Source organism: Cajanus cajan, chromosome 6 (assembly GCF_000230855.2).
Source record: "Cajanus cajan strain Asha chromosome 6, NIPB_CcT2T_4, whole genome shotgun sequence".
Taxonomy (NCBI): domain Eukaryota; kingdom Viridiplantae; phylum Streptophyta; class Magnoliopsida; order Fabales; family Fabaceae; genus Cajanus; species Cajanus cajan.
Genome location: NC_138522.1, coordinates 20,253,542 through 20,276,877, shown reverse-complemented (window position 1 = coordinate 20,276,877; position 23,336 = coordinate 20,253,542). Strand labels below are relative to the sequence as shown.

The window sequence follows — 23,336 nt, the reverse complement described above, 5'->3', positions numbered from 1 at the left end:
ATGAGCAATGACGGATCCAAAAATTTAAAGAGTGGAGATAGTATTTATACATAAATTTGTGGTATTAAATGTGTAATTTTACATTTTTTTTGAAATATATATATATATATATATCAAATTGTTCTCTATTAGATTTCATATTTTAAAAACATTGAATGATTTTCTCATTTTCAACACTTTCAAAAATATCTTTCTATATCTCATATAAAAAATTTGAACTTTCTTCATTTTAAAAGTAGTATAATATGAATTTAGGTCAATCATCACTCCTTAATTCCTTTACCAACTTGACTTAACTATAGTTAGTACTCTCATTATCTCATAATAAATATGGTTTTAGGTTGTTTTACATAGGTTAGAAAAGGAAATTTTGTGATCAATCTTCTTTACTATAAACAATACAATACAATATTGATCACTTTCTAAAAAATATTATGAAGCGTATAAATAAAAAAATAATATTATATTAAAAAGTTAACATGACACTTATTTTAAGATTTATTTTTTCTTCAAACATGACTCTTATTACGAGATAGAGTATTATATATACTGTGAAGAAATACTTCAAAAACTTAATATATTAACTTTGACTTTTTAAACAAAATAAAAATATAGAAAAGAGTGGGAACACTTAGTTTTTAACATGGCAAGTATGAGTACATTATTATAAATTTATAATGGGCTTAAATATGTTTTTAATATATCAAATTTAAGGTAAATTTATTTTTAGTCCCTCAAATTGAAAATTGGTCTTTTTAATCTTGTAATTTCAAAAAATCTTGTTTCAATTTGTATACTCAAATTTTGTTAGAGAATTTATCAAATATTGCCGCCTAAAATCTATCTACTAGTGTCTTTATCAGTAAAAAGATCACATTAAACCTAGTTAAAATTACATTATTATCTCAATTTGTCACTTTTATATATATAATTGACTTGAGAGACTAAAACAAAATTTTTGAAATTTACAGAATGTAAAAACAACAATTTTAAAATTAAGAGAATAAAAATATATTTAAATCTTGATAATATATATATAGGAGGGTTCAAACGATACTGGTATAACTTTTACTAAGTATTACACTACTCAATAACTTTATATTAAATGTGAATTTTATAAATCTAACTGTTAAATTGAAAGTTCTTTATTCTTAGATCATATATACAAAATTTTATATTAGTTCAAGATGATTTGATACTTTATTCTTATAAAACAAAATTGACGTAATATATACATTTCAAAATATAATAAAATATGAATATTTTGATTACCTTCAAGTTGTTGTTCAATTTTAACAAAATTTGATATAAACATATAAAGTGATATAAAGTTATAATTCAATGGTTGGATTTACAAAATTCAAATTTAATATAAAGTTATTAAGCAGTGTAATATTTAGTAAAAGTTACATCAATGTTGTTTGAAGCCTCCTCTAATAATAATAATAATAATTAATATTAAATATGTGCGAGTAATTAACAATTAGAATCTTTGAACAATTTTGACTAGTTCTTTATAGGGTGTTAGATATTTGAAAAATAAATTTACAAAGATGTAGAAAAAAAATCTAAATAAAAAACATGAGAGAAGAGTGCGTTTTGGTCGCTCAAGGACAAAATATCAACAAAACGTGTTCATCAGAAAAAAGAAATGTATTGCATTTATTAATAATATAGGTTATTATAATTATAATTATAGATAATAAGCACGTGAATACAGTACTAATTATACTTTAAATTTTTAAAAATTTTAAAATATGTAACAAATATTTTTATATCTTAGTATTATATTAAGTTCAAATCTATTTAATGATTTAAAAATTTATTCAATGAATTTAAATCGAATAAACGGTCAATAAAAATGTTTTAATCACTATAATTAAATAAGATAATATATTTTCACAAAATAAAATCCGTAAAATTTTGACAGATAATATCAGGTGGCATCTACATAGGTGAAAACTGAAAGACAGATCATCCTGGCACAACAAACATTAACTTTGAATTTTGTAATTTAAAAATAACGAAGGAATTACAGAGCCAAATCCGGGTTTCTCGGATTTTGGTCTAAGATTGTGATGTGTTATTTCATTGGTGAGAATCTCATAACAAATAATTAATCAATCAATTTAATTAATCCCTAGTGTTTTGGGATTCACAAGGTTGTTTCCCCAGGAATTCATAGAGAGGAAGGCATATCCATCAATCTCTGTGAAAAAATGGGGATGAAGAGCAACTCCAATTCAACCTCAAAATCTGATAACAATGCCAATGACAACAAAAACACCACACGTGTGGTGTTAAATGTCTACGATCTCACCCCTCTCAACAATTACCTTTATTGGTTTGGATTTGGAATTTTTCACTCTGGCATTGAAGGTAATTTCTTTCCACTTTCCACCACCACCCTTTCTTATTCTTTTTCTCCATTCATCATTCCATAACGTTAATTGTTTCTCTTTTTCATTTGCCTCAATGATCTGAAAGGGGTGTTTTTTTTTTTTTTTTTTTTAATTTGTTGTTATATAAAATAAGATTACATATTCAGGAGAAGGGTTTTATGGTCTATATTCATCTTATTTGAGTCGTATGAAATTACTTATCGTGAAAGATACATGTGATTTGTACCCATACAAATTTTCTTTAGGAATAGAATAGCCTTATTGCATTTTGATCTTTTATGTAGAACCTGTGGTTGGTTGTGAGTGCAAATTTTCTCCATAGAGGGAAGGGAAAATATGAGAATGCATGTTAACATGTTTGATTTGTTATATATAAGTGATTGCTATTTTTTTTTTATAAAACTCCAAAAATGATTGTTTAGATTATGGGCAACTCAAAAATATTTGATCCTTCAAAATTAATAATTAAGAATTAATATCTATTTCTATTAAATTAGAATTGAGAAACCATGTTTAAATAGGAAAGGGAAATTCTTTAAAAATATAATGTTCAAACCATCTAGTGGGATTTAGAATTTGTTTTTATAGCATTCCATAGTTTTGTATCCTAGTTTGGAAAGACTGATTTTTTATTTTTATTTTGTCAAAATCATTCTGCAAATTTCATAACTGCAGAAAGGTTTTTCCAATTACTTATGTTGTACAATGTTTTATGTTGCTACATTTCTGTGTCTTGAAACTTGTCTCTCCTTGAATAGTACATGGAAAGGAGTATGGATTTGGTGCCCATGACTTCCCAGCAAGTGGAGTGTTTGAAGTGGAGCCAAGGAAGTGCCCTGGATTTGTATACAGATGTTCTGTTACTTTGGGAAAAATAAATATGAATCCTTCAGAGTTTCGGACCTTGATTGAGAACATGGCTAATGAGTATCATGGAGACACCTATCACCTTATATCTAAGAACTGCAATCATTTTACGGATGATATTTCGCATAGATTGAGTGGAAAACGGATCCCAGGTTGGGTGAATCGCCTTGCCAGGCTAGGTAAGACCATAAAAAGATTTTTTTTAATACATTTATTTTCTCCACCTTTATATACATGTCCTGTTTTGTTAAAAGGGATCTTATGATTTGGCATAAATGCCTAAGAAACAATTTATTGTAAATTTATCCTCTCTAATTTTCAAAATTAAGTAATGTTTGTATACTTACTAACATATTAAAAATGGTGTAAAAGGGTATCTTAAAAACTAGGTAAAAAAATGTTGATGAACATGTGATTGACACTCACTTGACTATTACTAAACATTTATAAAAAAAAATAATAAATAAAAACTTAGCTATTATTTAATCATGTTGACTACTACTAAAAAAAATTAAAATGTTGACATATATATTTTGTTTCTTTTTTATTTCAATTGCTAAAATATTTTTTAAATTTTTAATATTTTTATTTTCTTATGTGATCCTAACTCACTATCAAGTAATATCATTTACAAATATGTCAATATTTTCTTTTAAATTTTGAGTGACATGTTAATAGATGAACTAACATTACATAATTTTAAAAACCATGAAAATCAAATTTATAATAACAAATTTTGAGAGACTAAAAATACACATTCAACCAACTTTTGGAACTAAAAATGGATTTAAACCTGAGAAAATATTCTTGACCGAGTCGAATAGAAACGTGCGTAGCTCACTTTTCGGGAATATTGTTATAGAAACACAATGAGATCCTTAGTGCAGTTTTTTTGGGAAATTTTAGGTTCACTGTGCAGCTGTCTACTTCCTGAATGTGTTCAAGTAACTACCGTTAAACAGCTACCTGAATACCATGATTGTTCAGGTGCGTATATTTACTTTTTCCACCAAAATGTTTATCCCAATGCATGCTAGTTTTTTTTGTTTTTTTTTTATCACAATGGTCTGTTTACCTTATGCAAAAACATTTATAAGAAAAAAATATGAAAAAAAAATGAAATAATTTTTTTATTAATTAAAACTAACTTATTCATAAATTAAAAATAAGTTTTTATAGAAAGTAATAAGTGAAAACTTCTATAAACTAGTTTATGTATAAACTACTTTTAATTCATATGAAAATTTATTTCATATTTTCTTTCTTATAAATGTTTTCGGAGAAGTTTATGCAAATAAATTCTAAAACATGTAAACTTTGCACTGCTTATCATGGTTACTGTTTGCAGAAGATGAAATTACTGAGTCTCTTTCAACTGCCTCTCCTAGTGGATCAGCATCAGGACTAGATCATGATGAGCAAGAAAAACGCCTTCTGTCACCTATGGCTGGTAGAACAGATAACTTCTCTTTTGTTAAAGAGGCCCCAAAACATGAATGTGTTGGAGGGGAGAAAACACTTGGATAGTTCATCTATTTTGCAGGCTCCTTGATGCTCAAAATTTCTCATTTTTCAATGGCTTTCTGCATTCATTGGTTCATTTAGTGCCTTAAGGTTTGTGTCAGGTTCATCCTAGATATAAGTATCAATGGTTGTGTATGGGGGATTAGTTTTTCACGTGTCAGGGTTTTTATTTCTGGAGGGATTGTTGGGGCTCTTAACCATGTAAATTACTTCCACATTTGGAAACTTTTTTGAGTAATGAAAGATACTTTAAGAGTGTATAAACCTGATCTTTTGGGGGGATTCAAGCTAAAAGCCATTTGTGAAATTAAGTCAGGTAACTAATGGTGAATATGTGTTGTCCTTGTTGGAAGACTCCTCTCTTTAATCCCAAGTAGAACGGAGTTTGAAGTTAAAACTTTGGAAACATTACGCAAATTTCTACCATTAGATCACCATTAGTGAGCTTTACATTAAAAATAATATAAGAAATAATACTCAATCATGTAATTAATTAAACAAAATAATATAAATTGATGGATTAAATTTAAGAAACTCGTTAATTTTTTATTATGAAATATATCAAAGTCAACATCATCATATATTTTAAATATTTATAAAAAATAAAAATTAATCTGTTAAAAATTTCGATAAATAGTTAACATAAATTATAATCAATCAAGAATCAATTAATGAAAGATGTAAATTACAACCCTTTTGGAAGGACTGTTGCCCTGTTGGTGCTCTTAGCTATGCAAATTGCATCCATATCTGGAAACTTTTTGAGTAACGAATGATTCTCTAGTGTATAAACCCGTTTGTTTTCGGGGATTAAAGTAAAAAAGCAATTTGTGAAAGTCTGGTAACTAATGCCGAATCTAGCTCTCCTCTTGAAAAGTTTCTCTCATTAATCTCAATGAAAAATGCAATGGAATTTGGCAGTTGCTTGTAGAAGGCTGCCACGATTCATAATTCCATGAATGCATCTGATGCAATGGTATCTACTCCTGTTTTGTGTAGTAAAAAGAAAAAAATTGACCTCTACAAGCCTCAGAAAAAATAATACTTGTTTACATCATTGAAATTTGAAACACCATTAATTAACCATTGAGTGGCTGAGAACCAACTTTCAAAGTTAATGTACTTATATCTATATTATTCGTTGCTAGAAAATCTAGGAAAAAAATAATTTGATTACAATTTTCATATTTTCTGTGTGTGAAACTGTTTGATCAAAAACAAAACTAATTTTGAAAGTTTGTTGCATTGTAAAATCCAATACAAGAAATTAATTTTAAATTGGATTTTGTTCAAATTTATGCAAAATAAAACATGTATACAAAAAACATTGTTGGTCTGAGCCAAAAAAAGTTTCAATTTCTTTAACAGTCTTGAGTTGAATATTGTGAACGGCAAAGAAAAAACAAAATAGAACCTATTGACTCTTCATACTATAACACGTTAAAAAAAATGTGCACCCCTGATATAAGTAATCCCACTCAAAGGAAGATCAATGCCCCATGATATATAAATCATTTTCAAATAGCATTTTAGAATCCTCTTCAGCATAATATATTAGCAGCATTCCGTGACAATGCTATAAGAACCACCATGTTTTGTTTCAATAACAGTACCATGTCGTGAAGATGCCATCAGGCCTCCTAAGTGTTTAAAAATGGTTTGTTAATATATTATGCATATCATCAACATAAATAAATCTAAGCAAATCTGCAACAACTTAAAATTATGATGGACCAAAAAGGGAAAGAATTATTTTTCACATTTCTCTTCCTTTGCTTGCTAACTAAGCAGTATTTCCCTCAAGGCCCAATTTTGACGTTAGCCAAGCACAAACCTCATCCATCTCTTCCGGAACTGTGTAATGTCCAAGCCTGTTTATGAAAAGTCGAGACAAAATTGAAGTATAATAAGGGATAAGGAGGATTTTATATAAACTAGAACAAAATGTTTCACAGGGCTTTTCGTTTATTACCCATTATAGGATTTAAAAGTTACATCCTGAAATCCAGTTGAACTTAAGGACTTTGATGATTTCTCACCAAATTTATAAGGAACCACATCGTCACCTGAAAGAATATATGTGCAAATGTCACCAATAGTTCGAATGTTAACAAAAATGAGCTTGGAATCCAGCAATTGGGATATTATAAAAGGAAATTGTATGGATTATTTGAACTAAATATATGGAAAATTTTAGACAACCTAGATAAATGGTATTAAACATTAACCAATGGTAATTGTTAACGAATCATATAGTTTAAATAATAAGGAATGTCTGGCAGTATTTTGATGAAGTATGAGTTTAGAACATCAACGAAATAGCAAATTACCAACTTAGGTCGCCATGTATTTCTCAGCCCTTGAATGATTTATGTTAAAATAGAGTAGAAGTGCTTGATTAAAGTAATCTTCTTTTGTGTTTAGAAAAGTTTGTTATCAAAATAGTTTAGTCCAAAATGTGTTTCACGTAAAAATTAAGCAAAACCAAACAAGGGCCTACTGCCAACTTTGATAGAAGCCAAAGTCATATAGGTGAATGTCAGAACTTACATCAGTCTTTTCTCTATATGTGCTAATGCTATGTGTGTATCTTGGTCAGACACGGGAACACTTAAACTACAGGGTGGTTACTTTTCTTTGGAATAACCATTTTTACATTATTGAAAATCATTGACTGTGTTTCTTTAGTACATTTTTATGGGTTCAATGAAAAGGATTTCGTACAGTGTACATCCTTGCAGTCCTTACATGTGGGAGGTTGGAGGAATGCTAGTGTATTTTATGGTTACTTTTCTTTGGAATAACCATTTTTACATTATTGAAAATCATTGACTGTGTTTCTTTAGTACATTTTTATGGGTTCAATGAAAAGGATTTCGTACAGTGTACATCCTTGCAGTCCTTACATGTGGGAGGTTGGAGGAATGCTAGTGTATTTTATGATCTATATGAATTGAATATGCTAGTATATTTAAGTATGGTGCATCTTACTTTCTTTGCCCTCAAATTTAATACCTGAAAGTGCTGTTTTTACATATCCATGTCTTAGTTGCAACTGTGGCTTCAAGGGTCATACCTAGGATAGAATCTTTAGCTGGACTCCGCAGGCTCAATGCATTTTGGTTTTTTGCCCTGGTTTTTGGATTTTCTTGGCTTCATGATTTTTAATAGTTTCCATTATGGAGGATTTTTTATCGATCCTCTACTAATACTTTTAACACTTTTCATTCTACTGATTTCATTCTTAAAGAATAGCACATTTTAATTTCATAGATTTACCTTTTCCATGACACAGCAACACGGGAAAGGATTGAGCACGCCTTGCAGCTTCATCTACCCCTTGTAACCTGTTACTCAAGGTCCTAGACAAAGAACAAAAATAACAATTTCATCCTATAATATAAAACGCAAGGGGGGCAAAGGGTGAACCAAACTAACATGACGAGTTAAAATAGTCAGAAGGCCATACTTTGAGCATGGAAGCCAGCCACTTAAGCCAACAACTGCGCTTAGGTTGGCTGGATAAGGATTGCCATTCCCATATTTTCCAGCAGTAAAGCAGGACGCGGAGTACAGGGCAGTAGCTGCTCCCATGCTGAACCCTCCAACACCAAGCTTAACTGTCATACAAAATAACAGACTTGAAATTATTACAATACATATAGCTTTTCCTGCGGTTGACAAAAATAACTAGACAACCAAGAAAAATAAAAACAGTGATAGTTATGGTCCTATGGAGAATTAATTAAAAATTCACTTCCCTTTGACAGCATAAATGTTGTAAGGTTTTGAGAAATTCAACCATGTTAATATTGAATTCATTTACGTTTTATTCCTCTATATCCTTCCTCTACTAGAACAGTTAGGGAGCTAACTAACTCTAGGAACTTTTAACAGAGGCTGGCGAACTTGGCTCTGTGGGCCATTCTCATTTCTTCTAAATTATGTTCCTAATTGGGGAATGTGGCTAACAACCTGGTAGATCTCAAAATAAGTTATGTGGAAAATATTTGCATATTTTTTCCCAACACATTCAAAAACTGAATTTTACTTTGATGAGATTTCAAGGTCATCCAGCTTTAAAATATCAATGTAGATTCAGAAGTTTACACTTGGTACATTTTTTCAAAAGAACTCTTAGAAAGCTGGCAAAAAAAAAACAATTATTTCACTAAAATAAGCTAAGCCAAGCATGAATTTAATAATTATACTAAAGAAGCATGTAAGGTGCTCTTCCCCTTCTATTTACTATTATGTTCTTCTATTTCTTTATTCTATTCTATCATTTGATTGCAAGTTTATACATGATTGTTAGATTACTTGGATGAAACATAGACCATATGCCAGGATAATTTGCTCCCCAAGTAACTAAAAGACATGAATAAGAGAAAATTGTGCTAGAGTACAATTATTAACTTCTAATTTTTATGACATCCTAGCATAAAAATAAGCATTACGTCACAGAACATGGCATTGACAGAATAAATTTCTTATTTAAAAATTAAAGCAGCTAGAAGGAACATAAATTTGACAAAAACATTGCAAGAGAAACGTACTGTCTGCAGGCTCTGTAGACAACAAATTTGCAACATGTGCAGCTGAAGCATCCAAACCTTCTAGATCATCAGGAGCATCTTCTGAAATCTCTCCAACATCAAACCCTGTAAAAGTTGCAGTTACGAAATTCGTCAAGACCAATTTAAGTTTATTACTTCCTACAATATTTAAAACCCACAGCATTAGCTCTGTCTTTAAATGCATTTTTCTATACACCATGTGGCAACTTCTATGCAATGTGACTATTATGTAACTTCTATGCTGTAGCACATAAGCCAGTTTATAATGTGTTAACCATAATCATTAGATGTTGATGGCCCCAATAAGAGCCAAAAAACAATAAAACTTACAAGCAGTAGACGGAAAGCCACCAAATATAGATATTGGCTGAGTAGGAGCAGTTGGACATATCCATTTAATCTGCATCATACATTTTAACAATGAGCTTTTAAACTATACTATACAATGAGCTTTTAAACCTAAGCTTTTAATCTGCATCATACATATTCCTAGAATATAAAACTAAGCATAAGCCATATAAGTTCTCCTTTAATAATTCAAAGTTCTGTGTCCTTACATTTGGAAGAGGAAGGGTCTCTAAGAGCTGCGACCAACTGCATAATCAAAGCAGAAAATGAGGTTCTGTCATGAGATATAACCACATGATTAAAACCATGCTAAACATCAAGTTGACTCTAGTCGTTAATCCTGAAGTTTTCACTTCCTCAATACATGTCTTCTCTTAATACTGTTAGGAAAATGCTTCAAGACTGAAACCACATTCTGATTATGTTATTTTATTTGTTGTTGTGCTTTCCTAGTCTTACAGAGTCAGTTAAAATGTTTTAGAAGTTTTTTTATTATCTCTATTCTGTCCGTGGATTATTTCTAGGAACATATTGTTAGTGGGTAGTTATTGTTTAAGCTTTATAAATTGTAATCTTTCTAGTTTTAAGATTGTAAGCTCTATCTTTCTCATTGATTATAAATTTTTGCTCTCCGTTCACCAAACTCTTTTTCTATTCTCTTGAAAATTTATAACATCTAGTATCTAGAGCCCATTTCCTTACGGGACCTAGAATGGATTCTGAAACGAGCTTTTCTCAAGCAGCACTTCCAGTTTTTAATGGGGATAACTATGATCTTTGGGCTGTCAAAATGGAAACTTACCTAGAAGCGTTGGATCTTTGGGAAGTTGTAGAAGAAGATTATGAAATCCTTCCACTGTTGGACAATCCCATCATGGCCCAGATCAAGAATCACAAGGAAAGAAAAACCCAAAAAGAAAAGGCAAAATCATGCCTTTTTTGCTGGTGTCTCTACAACCATCTTCACTAGGATTATGACTCAAATCTGCAAAAGCAATTTGAGATTATTTAAGGGAGGAATATGCTGGGGACGAAAGAATTCGAAGCATGCATGTGTTTAACCTAATGAGAGAATTTGAGCTTCAAAGGATGAATGAATCTGACACAATCAAGGAATACTCCGACAAATTGTCGGGTATTGCCAACAAGATAAGGTTATTGGGCAATCAGAATTGTTGAAAAAATTCTAATAATGATGCCGGAGTGGTACGAAGCATCTATTGCTTCGTTGGAGAACACAAAGGATTTGTCTAAAATCACTTTTGCAGAGGTGATACATGCGTTCCAGGCCCAAGAGCAACGAAGATTGATGAGGGAAGATCATGTTATTGAAGGTTCCCTTCTAGCCAAGAGCCAACAAGCTAAAAACTACAAAAGGAATCATCCAGCCAGTAGTCAGAGTAATGCATATAATTACAACAAAGGAAAAGGTGAAAAGAAAAGTTACCCACCTTGCCAACATTGTGGCAAAATGGGTCACCCTCCATTCAGATGTTGGCGGAGACATGATGCTAAATGCATTAAATGCAATCAAATAGGTCATGAAGCAGTCATATGCAAGAGCAAAAATCAACAAGAGTAAGAAGCTAAGGTAGCTGATCACGAGGAGGAGGAGGATCAACTTTTTGTGGCCACATGTTTTACAAGCAGCGAAGACAATGAGAGTTGGCTAATTGACAGTTGTTGCACCAATCATATGACTAATGATAGGGAGCTTTTCAAAGAATTAAAGCCAACCAACATTACCAAAGTCAAAATAGGCAATGGTGATTACATATCAGTCAAAGGAAAAGGGAATGTTGCATAACAAGTTGCTCAAGTACTAAGTTTATTCCTGATGTCCTCTTTGTACTTGAAATTCAACAAAATTTGTTGTGTTGGCCAATTGATTGAAAGAGGTTTTAAAGTTACTTTTGAAGACAATTTTTGCCTGATTAGAGATGCAGCTAGTTAGGACATCTTTAAAATAAAAATGAAAGGGAAAAGCTTTGCTCTAAATCCATTGGAGGAAGAGCAAACTGCTTTTTTAATCAAGGAAAACATCACATAAGTTTGGCACAAAAGGCTCGAGCATTATCACCACCAAGGGTTGCTGCAAATGAAGTCCAAGAGAATGGCAACTGATTTTCCAGATCTTGATGATCACCTACCTACTTGTTTACTTGGAAAGAAAAAAAGAAAGCCATTTCCTAAGCCAGCAAAACGAGCCACTTGTAAGTTGCAAATAATCCACACAGATATATCTGGACCTCAAAGAACCCCTTCATTAGCAGGTAATCGATATTATGTTGCCTTTATTGATGATTTCACAAGAATGTGTTGGATTTTTTTCTTAAAATTCAAGTCAGAAGTGGCTGGAGCTTTCTGGAAGTTCAAAAAATTAATAGAAAATCAAAGTGGCAACCAAATTCAGATTCTAATATCTGATAATAGCAAGGAGCACACATCAGAAAACTTCAATCGATTTTTTGAGGAAGCTGGCATTGAGCATCAATTAACCACTCCCTATACTCAACAACAGAATGGGGTAAGTGAAAGGAGAAACAAATACATCTTAGAGATGACTAGATGCATGTTGCATGAGAAGAATCTACAAAATAAATTTTGGGTAGAAGTAGCACATACGGTCGTTTTCTTGCAAAATAGACTCCTCACAACAACAGTCAAGGATCAGACACCATATGAGGCTTGGCATGGTCATAAACCATCTCTAAATTTTCTCAAAATATTCGGATGTTTGTGTTTTACTCATGTTCCACAAAGCAAGTGTGACAAGCTTGACAAAAGAGCATCACCAGGCATTTTTATAGGTTATAGAACTATCAGCAAAGCCTATAAAATTTTTCAACCACAAATTGGAAGCATTGTTGTTAGCAAAGATGTTCACTTCATAGAAGATGAAGAATGGAAATGGGATGAGGCAAAGAAAAAGAATCAAAGTGTGGCAGATCTGCAATTTAAGTTTCCTGCTTTAAGAACTTTAGAAGAAAAGGATTCGCAGAATGAATTGGAAGACGATGCTCCAGCAAGAGGTACTAGATTACTCTCTCATATTTATGAGGTGCAACATTGCTGTTTGTGAACCTGCAGATTTTGGAACAGCAAAGAAAAATCAAAATTGGATGGTTGCCCTGAAGGAAGAATTGTCTATGATTGAGAAAAATAGAACATGGGAATTGGTTGATCGACCCCAGGATAGGAAGGTAATTTGGAGCCAAAATGCCAAATGGGTGTACAGAATGAAGCTAAATGCCGATGGTTCTATCAACAAATACAAGGCAAGACTTGTTGTGAAAGGCTATGCTCAAATCTTTGGCGTGAATTACTCAGACACCTTCGCACTAGTTGCCCATTTGGACACCATACGAATTTTGCTTGCTGTAGCTGCTCAAATGAATTGGAAAGTGTATCAACTTGATCTAAAATCATCATTTTTAAATGTTGTCTAGCATGAAAAAATTTACGTTGAACAACCTGATGGTTTTGTAAAGAATGAAGAAAAAGACAAGGTGTATCTTCTCAAGAAGGCTCTTTATGTGTTGAAACAAGCTCCATAAGCTTGGTACAGCAGGATAGATGACCATTTACTGACCATCAATTTTAAAAAAAAGCTTGTCTGAAGCCACTCTTTATGTTAAACAGCAGAGCAACGATGTTCTGATAGTTTCACTTTATGTTGACGATCTTTTGGTGACAGGAAATAATGCAGGAATGGTTGAAGAATTCAAACAAGAAATGAAAGTTTTTGAGATAACAGATCTTGGGTTAATGACCTTTTTTTTCTTGGAATGGAAATTAAACAAGCTGAGTATGAAGTCTTCATTTGCCAGAAGAAGTATGCCAAGGAGATTTTGAAGAAGTTTAAGTTTGAAGAATGCAAAGAAGCAAGCACTCCAATGAATCAAAAGGAGAAGTTGTGTAAGGAAGATGGAGCTGATAAAGTTGATGAGAGATACATCAGAAGTTTGATTGGTTGTTTGATGTATCTTACTGCAACACATCTTGATATTTTAAATGTTGTAAGCATTTTGTCCAGGTTTATGCATTGTGCAAGCGAATTACATCTTAGAGCTGCCAAGAGAATAATTCAATGTCAAAGGAATGAGTGATTTTGGTGTTAAGTTCTCATGGAGCAAAGAATTTAAGTTGACTGGTTTCTCTGACAGTGACTGGGATGGTTCCATTGATGATATGAGAAGTACTTCAAGCTACTGTTTTACTCTTGGATCTAGTGTTTTCTCATGGTGTTCGAAGAAGCAAGAAATCGTGGCTTAATCCACTGCTGAAGCAGAATTCATTGCGGCAACAGCTGCTGTCAGTCAAGCTTTATGGTTGAGGAAGATTGTACTGGATCTGAATCTGGAGTAGAAAGAAAGCACTAAGATATTTGTTGACGACCAAGCTACTGTTGCTATTTCCCATAATCCTATGTTTCATGGGAAAACTAAGCATTTCAACATCAAGTTGTTCTTCCTAAGAGAAGTGCAGCAAAGGAATGTGTGACTTTGATTTACTGCAAGTCTGAAAATCAGTTGGCGGATTTATTTACAAAGCCACTTTCGGTCAGTATGTTCGAGCTTTTAAGGAAAAAAAATTGGTGTTTGCAGCTCCTAAAGCAAGGAGGAGTGTTAGGAAAATGCTTCAGAACTGAAACCACATTCTGATTTTGTTATTTTATTTGTTGTTGCTTTCCTAGTCTTACGGAGTCAGTTAGAATGTTTTAGAAGTTTTTTTTATTATCTCTGTTCTGTTCATGGCTTATTTCTAGGACCATATTGTTATTGGGTAGTTATTGTTTAAGCTTTATAAATTGTAATCTTTCTGGTTTTAAGATTGTAAGCTCTATCTTTCTCATAGAATATAAGTTTTTGCTCTCCGTTCAGCAGCCTCTGTTTTTCTATTCTCTTGAAAATTTATAACAAATACCTTGTGTGATAGGGCCCAGAATTTAGAAAATGAGCAGGTGCTGAGTCAGCAGCAAGAACAGCCTTGGATATGGAGAGTGTATTCAAGGAGAAAGAAAAGTTGGGCTAGGGCTGAGTTAGTAAGAGGAGGTTAGTATAGGATACGGTAGCATTCTGTTAGTAACTTAGTATGCTATTAGGAGTAAGAGGGAATACGTGATTACATTACAGCGGGGAAAGGAGGAGAGTGAATAAGTAGGAAGCAAAAAAGCAAACTAAAATGATTATGTACAAAAAAAAATGTCATAAGGTCAATTTACCGAGATGCACTTAAATCATTCTTTGAAAATTTGGAGTATGTTTGATTTAGGAAATGTTTCTGTTTGTATTTTCTATTTCCACTGATAATTACAAAAAAAAAATGAAACCTTTTCACTTTGTTTCCTAATCATCATTTCCTGTATAAAAATTTAAAAATGAGAAATAAAATGAAAACAAAGTAACATTTTGTAAATGTTAGTTAACAGTAACACATAAAATAAAATAACAAAATACTCCCTTAAACCAAACAGACCCTTATATTTTATAACAGATTCAAAACGAATTTTGTTTTTTGAAAAGATGGAAATATTATAAAACTAATCAAAAGTAAGCCACTAGAATTCTCTTAATTAGGTAGCTTTAGATGGAAAATACGGCTCATGCATGTAGGATCAATCTCAATTTCATAGTTTGGAGTTTAGGTTGAACAACCATATATATTACAGATTCAATTGCTGTAGAAAAAGTACAATATACATAGTTGGATACCAAGAAACACTGTGCAATCACAGACTCACAGTCAACAAGTCTAACTACCTAAAGTGAACAAATTACTTGGATATCTAGTTATTGTCAAAGTCTCATGATCTATACTTTTTGGTGCTTTCACAGGAAAGTCTTTAGATAGAGATGATAGCCAATATTTGGAGAAGGATTAACATCCTCTGTATTCAAAAACCTTAATGGGTTGGAGAAATAGCTAAGGAGCTAGATACTATAGGATTTAAACTTCGGTACACAAAGATAAAAGAACTGGGTGTTATTGTGGACACAGGTTGGAAGGAGTTTGGTGAATGTTAAAAAGGATTGGAGTATATACAAACCTTGAATCCTTATTCAATCTTGTCTTGGATGTATTTATCAAGGACATACAAAAGATTATCCCTAAATGCATGTTTTTCATAGAAAATGTAATTTTGATTGAGGAACCTAATTGTGAAACATGAAAAACAATATGAATTCCAATTGTAGCAGGTAACTCTAACTGATAAGTTGTCTGTCCAATACGATCCAAAACCTTAAATGGGCCATTCGGTAACAGCTGTGTGTAAGGCTGCAACTTCAAGTAAACAAAATCACCAATAGAAAAGACTGTGTCACTGCGATGTTTGTTAGCTTGTTGGGTCATGCAATTCTGGGCACGCAACAAGTAAAAGTGCAAGGGTTTAATAGTGGCCCCTCTAGCCACTAAAGATCTGTCATTTGCGGAATTAGTGGTTTCCCCAGGCAAATAAAGGAGGTGTATAGGAGGAGCTTGGCCATAAACTACTTACGGGGTAGTTTGAATCGCAGTGTGAAAATTCGTATTGTACCACCATTCAACTAGAGAAAACCAATGAGACCAAGAGGATGGTTTCTCAGTACACATGCAACGAAGGTAAGTCTCGAGACATTTATTGACAACCTTAGTTTGACCATCAGATTGAGGATGGTAGTCTATAGACTTGTTCAATGCCACCCCCTTGGAGTTCAAAGAGATCACTCCAAACTTTACTAAGAAAAATGGGATCTCTATCACTTGCAATGGAAGTAGGCATTCCATGCAATTTAAAGATGTTATCTAGGAAAACCTGAGCAACCTCAAGTACTGTTTAAGGGTGTGACAGTGGTAAAAATGTGCAAACTTGCTCAATTGATCCACTACTACTAGGATAAATTGCTTTCCAGCAGAGGAAGGAAGGCCCTCAATAGAATCCATGCTAATAGCATCTCAAATCCTATTAGGGATTGGAAGAGGCTGTAATAGACCCGGAGAAGAAGCCAAGTCTGGTTTACATTTCTGACAAATATCACATTTTCTGACATATTGTTGAATGTACTTGAGCATGCCTTTCCAAAAGAATGATGATTTAACTCTTCCTGCTGTTACATCTCTTCCAAAACGGCCTCCTAACCAGGAGTCATGCAGCCACTTGAGAATGACATCTTTTAGTGCTAAGTCCACACCAATAACCAACTTACCTTTTCTTCTTAATTCCTCTCTAGGCCATGTGAATTTAGGATGAGAAGTGGTATTCTGAATTAAGTCAGAAATAAGTTGCTGCAACTTAGAGTCCGAAAGCCAAACAACTTTAGTTTGGTCTAATAATCCATGTTGAGCATTGTCTAACATCAACGATAATAGTTCGACTCCAATATGTCTTGAAAGAGAATCAACCACTATATTAGTCACTCGTTGTCTCCTTCTTTGATTGAATAACAAAATTGAAACCCATGAGTTGGGACATCCATACCTGCTGAAAGGGAGTGTTGAGCTTTTGTTCTAGAAAAAACTTAATGCTTGTTTGGTCAGTCTTTATCACAAAAGGACCATGTAACAAATAGGTTCCCATTTCTGGTGGCATACACAATAGCAAGAAGTTCCTTCTCATAAATAAACTCTTCTCAAAATCAATGGGTGACCAAACTGACTACCGAGCGATTTTTGCTCTTAGAGCAACTCTTCCTACAATCGTTGGGTGAAACATGATCCCAAGGTGATTTTGGCACAAAGTTCGTTACATTTTTGAATAATTTTGCACGCCAAATGCTCTTGGGGCCTCTTTAGAGTGCTTAATACTATGGTAGTCAAAATCGCAGTTTCACTTGTAAGATTGTACACGTTCACGATCTACTAAACCACTCCCAAGTTTGCTCCTACTCTAGATTGGGAATTTGTCGAACTGTAGCAGATCGACGTTGAAGATCACAAGTCATTGTGGAACGGCACTCTTTGTGAGCCTATTTCTAGGTTATTTCACAAGTCGGGTTTGCAACCCGATTTTGTAACTAGGAGTTTAAAACATTGCTCAACTCGAAAAAAAATCCTAAACTTAAGCCCACTCTTTTTTTCCTCCAAAACCCAAATACTCCCAATCCTCCTTTGGCTAAAAATTGTAACAACATCAGCCCCCCCCCCCCCCCTCTACGAAAAAAAAGAGACTACCGCTCTTCCTTTACGAATAAACAAAAAATTATCACTCCTAATTACATTTCTAAACCTATTTAATTACTTCCAATCACACTTGGATTACATTCCATCTTTCTCGTTCTCTGTTTGTGTTGGCTATGAAAAGCTCATTCCCGCATTCCTTGTTTGCTTCCAAATTGCTCAAAATACAATTTTGTTTGCTGCAATCTCTCTTCCCAAAAAGTTACAGCACTCTCCTTTCATCTTTGTGATTCTGTTGCTGCAAGCCTGCAGGTTTCTGCTGTAAGCCTACACCTTCACTTGTACGTTTCTCTTATTTATGCCATCCATCTCTTTTATTTTTTTTTAAAGAGTCTTCTATAAATTGTAACTCTTTTGCTTTATTTCTGCAATTCCACTTGCTCTGATTCTCATCTCAACTCTATCATATTGTTGTTCCACACACAATCATTAAAATGACTTCAAATCCAGTTCCAAACTCCTCTGTAGCAGTTGCTCCCAAAAATGCTCCTGGAAATAGGAATGATATAGCTTGGAAGCATTGTATTTTAGTCGGTGGGGATACTAGGAAACTTCAATGCAAATACTGTCAGAAGGTAATAACAGGGGGAGTTTACCGGTTGAAGCATCACTTGGCTGGCACTCACAAGGATGTTGGAGCCTGCAAGGTTGTTAGCGATGAAGTGAAGAAGGAAATGTGGGAAATTGTTGTTGGTTTGCAACAAACAAAATTTGATCAAAAAATTAAGCCTTAATAAAGAGGAGGAAAGTGCAGAAGCTAGTGATAAAAGAAGAGGGAATGAAGCAATTTTGAGTTTTGACACTGACAATCCTATAAATATTTTTAAGAAGAGAGTAATTAGCACACAAACCACCATCAATACCATGTTTAAGAAAGGTGTAAGAGATTTCCCTGGATGCATTTGTCGAAAACAATCGTAATTCTTCTTTCCATGGATAGGATTGTATCAATTTGGAAAGCCTCAAGTGACTCCTTAGACCAAGTAAATCCTTCCTTCTTAAGCATGTCAGTTAGAGGCTTGGCAATTTTGCCAAAATTAGAAACAAATCTTTGATAACAGCCAACTAACCCCAGAAAAGCTTTCAAGAGTTTAAGGTTTTGAGGTTGTGGCCAATCTACCACTACTGAAATCTTGGCAGGACCAGTAGAAACTCCATCCTTAGTGATAAAGTGGTCAAGGAATTCCACTCTTGCAGCAGCAAAATTGCACTTTTCCCTATTGACAAAGAGCTTATGGTCCCGATAGTTTTAAATACCAATTGTAGATGAGAAACATGATCCTTGACAGTGGGGCTGTAAATCAAAATGTCATCAAAGAAAATTGTGACAAGCCTTCACAAATAAGGATGAAAGATGTGGTTCATAAGAGCTTGAAAAGTGGCAGGTGCATTGGTGAGCCCAAATGACATCACAAGGTACTCAAAATGGCCTGCATGAGTTTTAAAAGTAGTTTTGTATACTTCTCTTGCTTTCATTTGAACTTGATGATACCCAGACTTCAAGTAAAGCTTAGAAAAGATACCCAAAAGTTGAAGATGTCATCACACATGTTTCGAAGTTGAAGTATTTAGGATCAATATTACAAAATGATTGTGAAATTAATGAAGATGTCACACACACCATACAAACTGAGTGATTTACAATGAAAAAAAAAAGGCATCAAGGTTATTTCTGAGTGCAAAGTACCTATCAAACTGAAGGAAGTTTTATCATACTACTATATGACTAACTATACTATATGATAGCGAATGATAAGTTTTAAAAGGGTAACAAGAGAGTATTAAGATGCATGGGTAGCCACATGAAAAAGGACAGAATATGAAATGATTGTATCTATGAGGATAAAGATGACAAAATATTAAAAATCAGTTATGGTGGTTAGGATATGTACAAAGGTCACTAGAAGCATCAGTGACAAGAGTACATCTCATGATTTGGTTTTACACTGACCAATGGCAGCGTATGATTCATGTAGGATATGTACAAAGGACATTGGAAAACATTATAAAAGGAATCTCTTTGTGAATAATATCCCTGAAATTTGGTTTTAAACTTAGACATACAACAGTTCTCAATGAAAGACAATTAGAATTGAATGAAAGGGTTTAAAAATTGAAAAAGCAACTGAACCAGTAAAAGCAGTTAAAAAGTAAAAAAGACAAAATTATGACATTGCTCCTTCAATTCATAGCTATCTTAGGCAACAATTCACAAGAGTAATTATAAATAATACCTGGAAAATAAAAGAGCATTGAAACATGTCTCCAAACCACAAATGAATTTTCAGTTATATAAATTTGGGAAAGAGTAATAGGAAATTTCATGTCACCTGGAGCCATTATCCCCGAGGCCATGCAACCAGACTATTGTTGCTTGGTGTTTACCTTTAGGCCTGACAACATACGTTCTTCCAAACTCAAATGCTCTTCTAGCAGATCTACCACCTAAAATGAAGCCATAATAAAGTAAATGGAGAATGATCACAAAAAGAACGAATTGAGACATCGATTTTCCTTCATAATATCCAATGGTAGTTAACATCAATCATCCATCCCAAAAAAAGCCTAGATACTTCCTCCCAGACCACCACATGGGATAAACTACACCCTGAAGTATAGTAGGCACAATCCAGAAAGAGGTGCTGACTGAAGAGGAAAAAACTTACCAGCAGAACCAAGTGATGGCGCAGCAAAGCTCATTTTAACCTCTAAAAATACCACCTATTGAATAGTTCTATAGCTGCAATAAGCAAACATAGAAAATTGGAAATCAATACCTAAAAATTCAGTTAAGTGGACCAGACCTGTAATGATAACATGTCCAGAGTAAATGAAGATCTGACATCTAATCATGAAAACAAATAGAAACTCCATTCTTAAGTATTTTAATTCACAGCAGAAGCTGTGAACTCAAGAAATAAAGGTAAACAAATTAAAAATATAAAAATATAAAAAAATATATTATAAAATAAAAAATATTAAAAATAAAAAAAAAAGCATATGACAACCAAACATGTGGAACCAAATAAAAAACTGATTGCATTATCCAGCTTTCTATAACATTAAAATTACAACAATGATGAATATCAACTTTAAAAAACCATAATACGTTTGAAAAATATGGGAGCTTATAGGAGTTCTGTTCCATTTAAAATAATTGAAAAGGAAGGAAGGAGACAGGAACCCATTTCCAAAACCAGCAAAATGAAACTCAAGCAACAAAAGAAATACAGGTGTCACCATGATTGGGAAAACGGAAGAGGAGGGTACCTGAACTATTGGGTAGGTTGACTTTCTTAGTTAACTGAGACATTAAGCCAAAAAAAAAAAAAAAGTATTGGAGAACATTTGTTCAAAAAATAAACCAACATGAGATAAATTTGTTGCTTAAAATTTGTTAAAAGAAGACAGCCCCAAGTGTTCTAGGGATTTTAACATAAATCCCTCTTATTAGACAAAAACAAACCACATTAATGTAAGTATATGCATATTTATTCAATGACCTCAATGTCAGAACTAGGTCAATTTTGTTTACACAGCCCAACAAACACCCCCAAAGAAAAGCCAGAAATCCCCAAAAGAAATGGAGATAAAATAAAATTTGACAGTAAATCTCAATAAAGATTATATAAATGAGAATCATAAATAAAAATGAAATCCATATATCCACATTCCACTATATGCAACTCACCAGCCACAACTCATAAGCAGAACACAGAAAAACTCAAAGCCATAAATTAATTCTTTTAAAAAATAAATAATAATAATAATAATAATACAGAAAGGACCATCAGATTGGACCCCCAAAACAAATTGAAAGGACGAGGATTCAAGTTTTACAGACACAAACCTCTTTGGTTGTGTTGTAACTCCAGAGAGCAAAAAAAAAGTCCGAAGCTATGTTGTGTTCTTCGTCTCGTCCTTGTTTTTAATCTTTTTTCCCCTTATTCCGTATGAATAATAAATTATTATATTAAAAAAAATTAAAACACACACCACTTGAATTTTTCTTCTTATTATTTTTTTTATTTTATTGAAGGTATTGTGGGCTAAATTAAATGTTGTCATGTCAATGTAAGTCTATTCGAGGGTGAGCAAGAACCGTTAGATGTAAAAGAGTGTTGGATATGTGATCGGCCACGTGTCGTTGACGAGGATCTGCGACAACAGTAGCGGCGTGTGTCAGAGGACGATGCACGATTCCATTGGTGGAAGATCCCATATCCTAAGGTGGTCCAGATCTCCGACTTTATGTTTTTTTCTTTTTAAACCATATTACAAAAATTTTAAACATTTAACTGTACCTTTCTGATCTACCAAGTGATGTATGGTGTGTAACACTATAGTTTTAATGTTTGATTTTATTTAATTTATAATTACTATGTTCTCAATTTCATTAAAGTATTTGATTTATTTGATAGGTGAATTTGATTGTTATGTTTATATGTATGATTTAAACTAATTTACATATAAGTATATTATTTTATTATTGAGAATTATTTTTTTTAGTATGAGATTTAAATATTTTTATGAGAAATATTAATTATGATTTGAAAGAATATACTTTCAATTAGAATTAAAATTTAGGGGGGTGTATTGGATTAGGATTTTAAAGGACTTTTTTAGTTAAAAAAAATCCTAAGGATTTTAAAAGATTTTGCAGGATTTTCATGACTTTTAAGATTTTGCAGGATTCTACAAGACTTAAAATCAGGATTTTAATGGATTCTGCAAGACTTTTAAATCAGGATTTTAATGGATTCTGTGGGATTTTGTAGAATTTTCATGGATTTTTTACATTTGATAAGATTTCAAAAAAAAATTCATACATTCAAATTTAAAGAGTCAAAGACAAAAATAATAAAAAAAATAATGTCTAGAGAATTAATAATAATAATAATAATAATAATTCTCCATAATATCTTGTCCTCTTAAATAGCATTCACTCACATATCCATATCTATACTAATCCTCCAAGCATTAGCGTATTTTCGCTCTTGTTCCTGGATTTGAATAATAGGTTCAAAAGTATGATCTTCATTAATTGGTAACGTTGAAGATGAAGGTTCATCCACCGCTTCAATTGGAAATTCATCAGAACGACATTCTTTACGTAGAAAATTATGTAGTGTTACACATAATAACACAAGTTCTACTCGTGTCTTAAATAAAAATGGAGATGCTGACTTAAAAATTGTGAACCTTGATTTAAAAATACCAAATATTTTCTCGATCACATTCCTTAAAGACGCATGACAAAGATTGAACAATTCTTTCTCATTTTCAGGGTGATTACCCTGACCTGCAAAATCTTGTAGATGATACCTTACACCTCGAAATGGAGCTAAAAATTGGCGTCGATTAGGAAATCCACAATCCACCAAAAAAATAGTTACCTAATTACATATGCAATATATATAATATTAGTATAATAATAATAATTATTATTATTATTATTATT

General features: G+C 32.7%; 2 protein-coding genes across 2 annotated transcripts; one reads left to right on the top strand and one right to left on the bottom strand.

The window, feature by feature from the left end:
* Positions 1-2,058: 2,058 nt before the first annotated feature.
* LOC109792243 (deSI-like protein At4g17486) lies at positions 2,059-5,057 on the top strand. The gene is made up of 4 exons (XM_020351637.3): positions 2,059-2,379; positions 3,161-3,448; positions 4,176-4,256; positions 4,618-5,057. Exons 1-4 carry the CDS (start codon positions 2,220-2,222, stop codon positions 4,794-4,796), a joined length of 708 nt encoding a protein of 235 aa, XP_020207226.1. The 5' UTR covers positions 2,059-2,219; the 3' UTR covers positions 4,797-5,057.
* Positions 5,058-6,258: 1,201 nt separating this feature from the next.
* LOC109792242 (uncharacterized) lies at positions 6,259-21,877 on the bottom strand. Its single transcript, XM_020351636.3, has 10 exons — positions 21,726-21,877; positions 20,542-20,615; positions 20,206-20,320; positions 9,928-9,964; positions 9,701-9,770; positions 9,350-9,454; positions 8,263-8,413; positions 8,073-8,155; positions 6,766-6,859; positions 6,259-6,664 (listed from the first exon to the last, which is right to left on the bottom strand). The coding sequence occupies exons 2-10, from the start codon at positions 20,573-20,575 to the stop codon at positions 6,577-6,579; spliced, it is 777 nt and encodes a 258-aa protein (XP_020207225.1). The 5' UTR covers positions 20,576-20,615; positions 21,726-21,877; the 3' UTR covers positions 6,259-6,576.
* Positions 21,878-23,336: the final 1,459 nt, after the last annotated feature.

What these genes read in the sequence shown, in the direction of transcription:
- LOC109792243 (XM_020351637.3), top strand. Translation starts at nt 2,220, where the DNA reads ATGGGGATGAAGAGCAACTCCAATTCAACCTCAAAATCTGATAACAAT. An exon ending in TTTTCACTCTGGCATTGAAG is followed by an intron (nt 2,380 to 3,160) that starts GTAATTTCTTTC and finishes CTCCTTGAATAG; the next exon opens with TACATGGAAAGGAGTATGGA. An exon ending in GAATCGCCTTGCCAGGCTAG is followed by an intron (nt 3,449 to 4,175) that starts GTAAGACCATAA and finishes GGGAAATTTTAG; the next exon opens with GTTCACTGTGCAGCTGTCTA.
- LOC109792242 (XM_020351636.3), bottom strand. Translation starts at nt 20,575, where the DNA reads ATGAGCTTTGCTGCGCCATCACTTGGTTCTGCTG. An exon ending in GCCATCACTTGGTTCTGCTG is followed by an intron (nt 20,321 to 20,541) that starts GTAAGTTTTTTC and finishes GCTTCATTTTAG; the next exon opens with GTGGTAGATCTGCTAGAAGA. An exon ending in GTTGCTGTGTCATGGAAAAG is followed by an intron (nt 6,860 to 8,072) that starts GTAAATCTATGA and finishes ATATTCTTTCAG; the next exon opens with GTGACGATGTGGTTCCTTAT.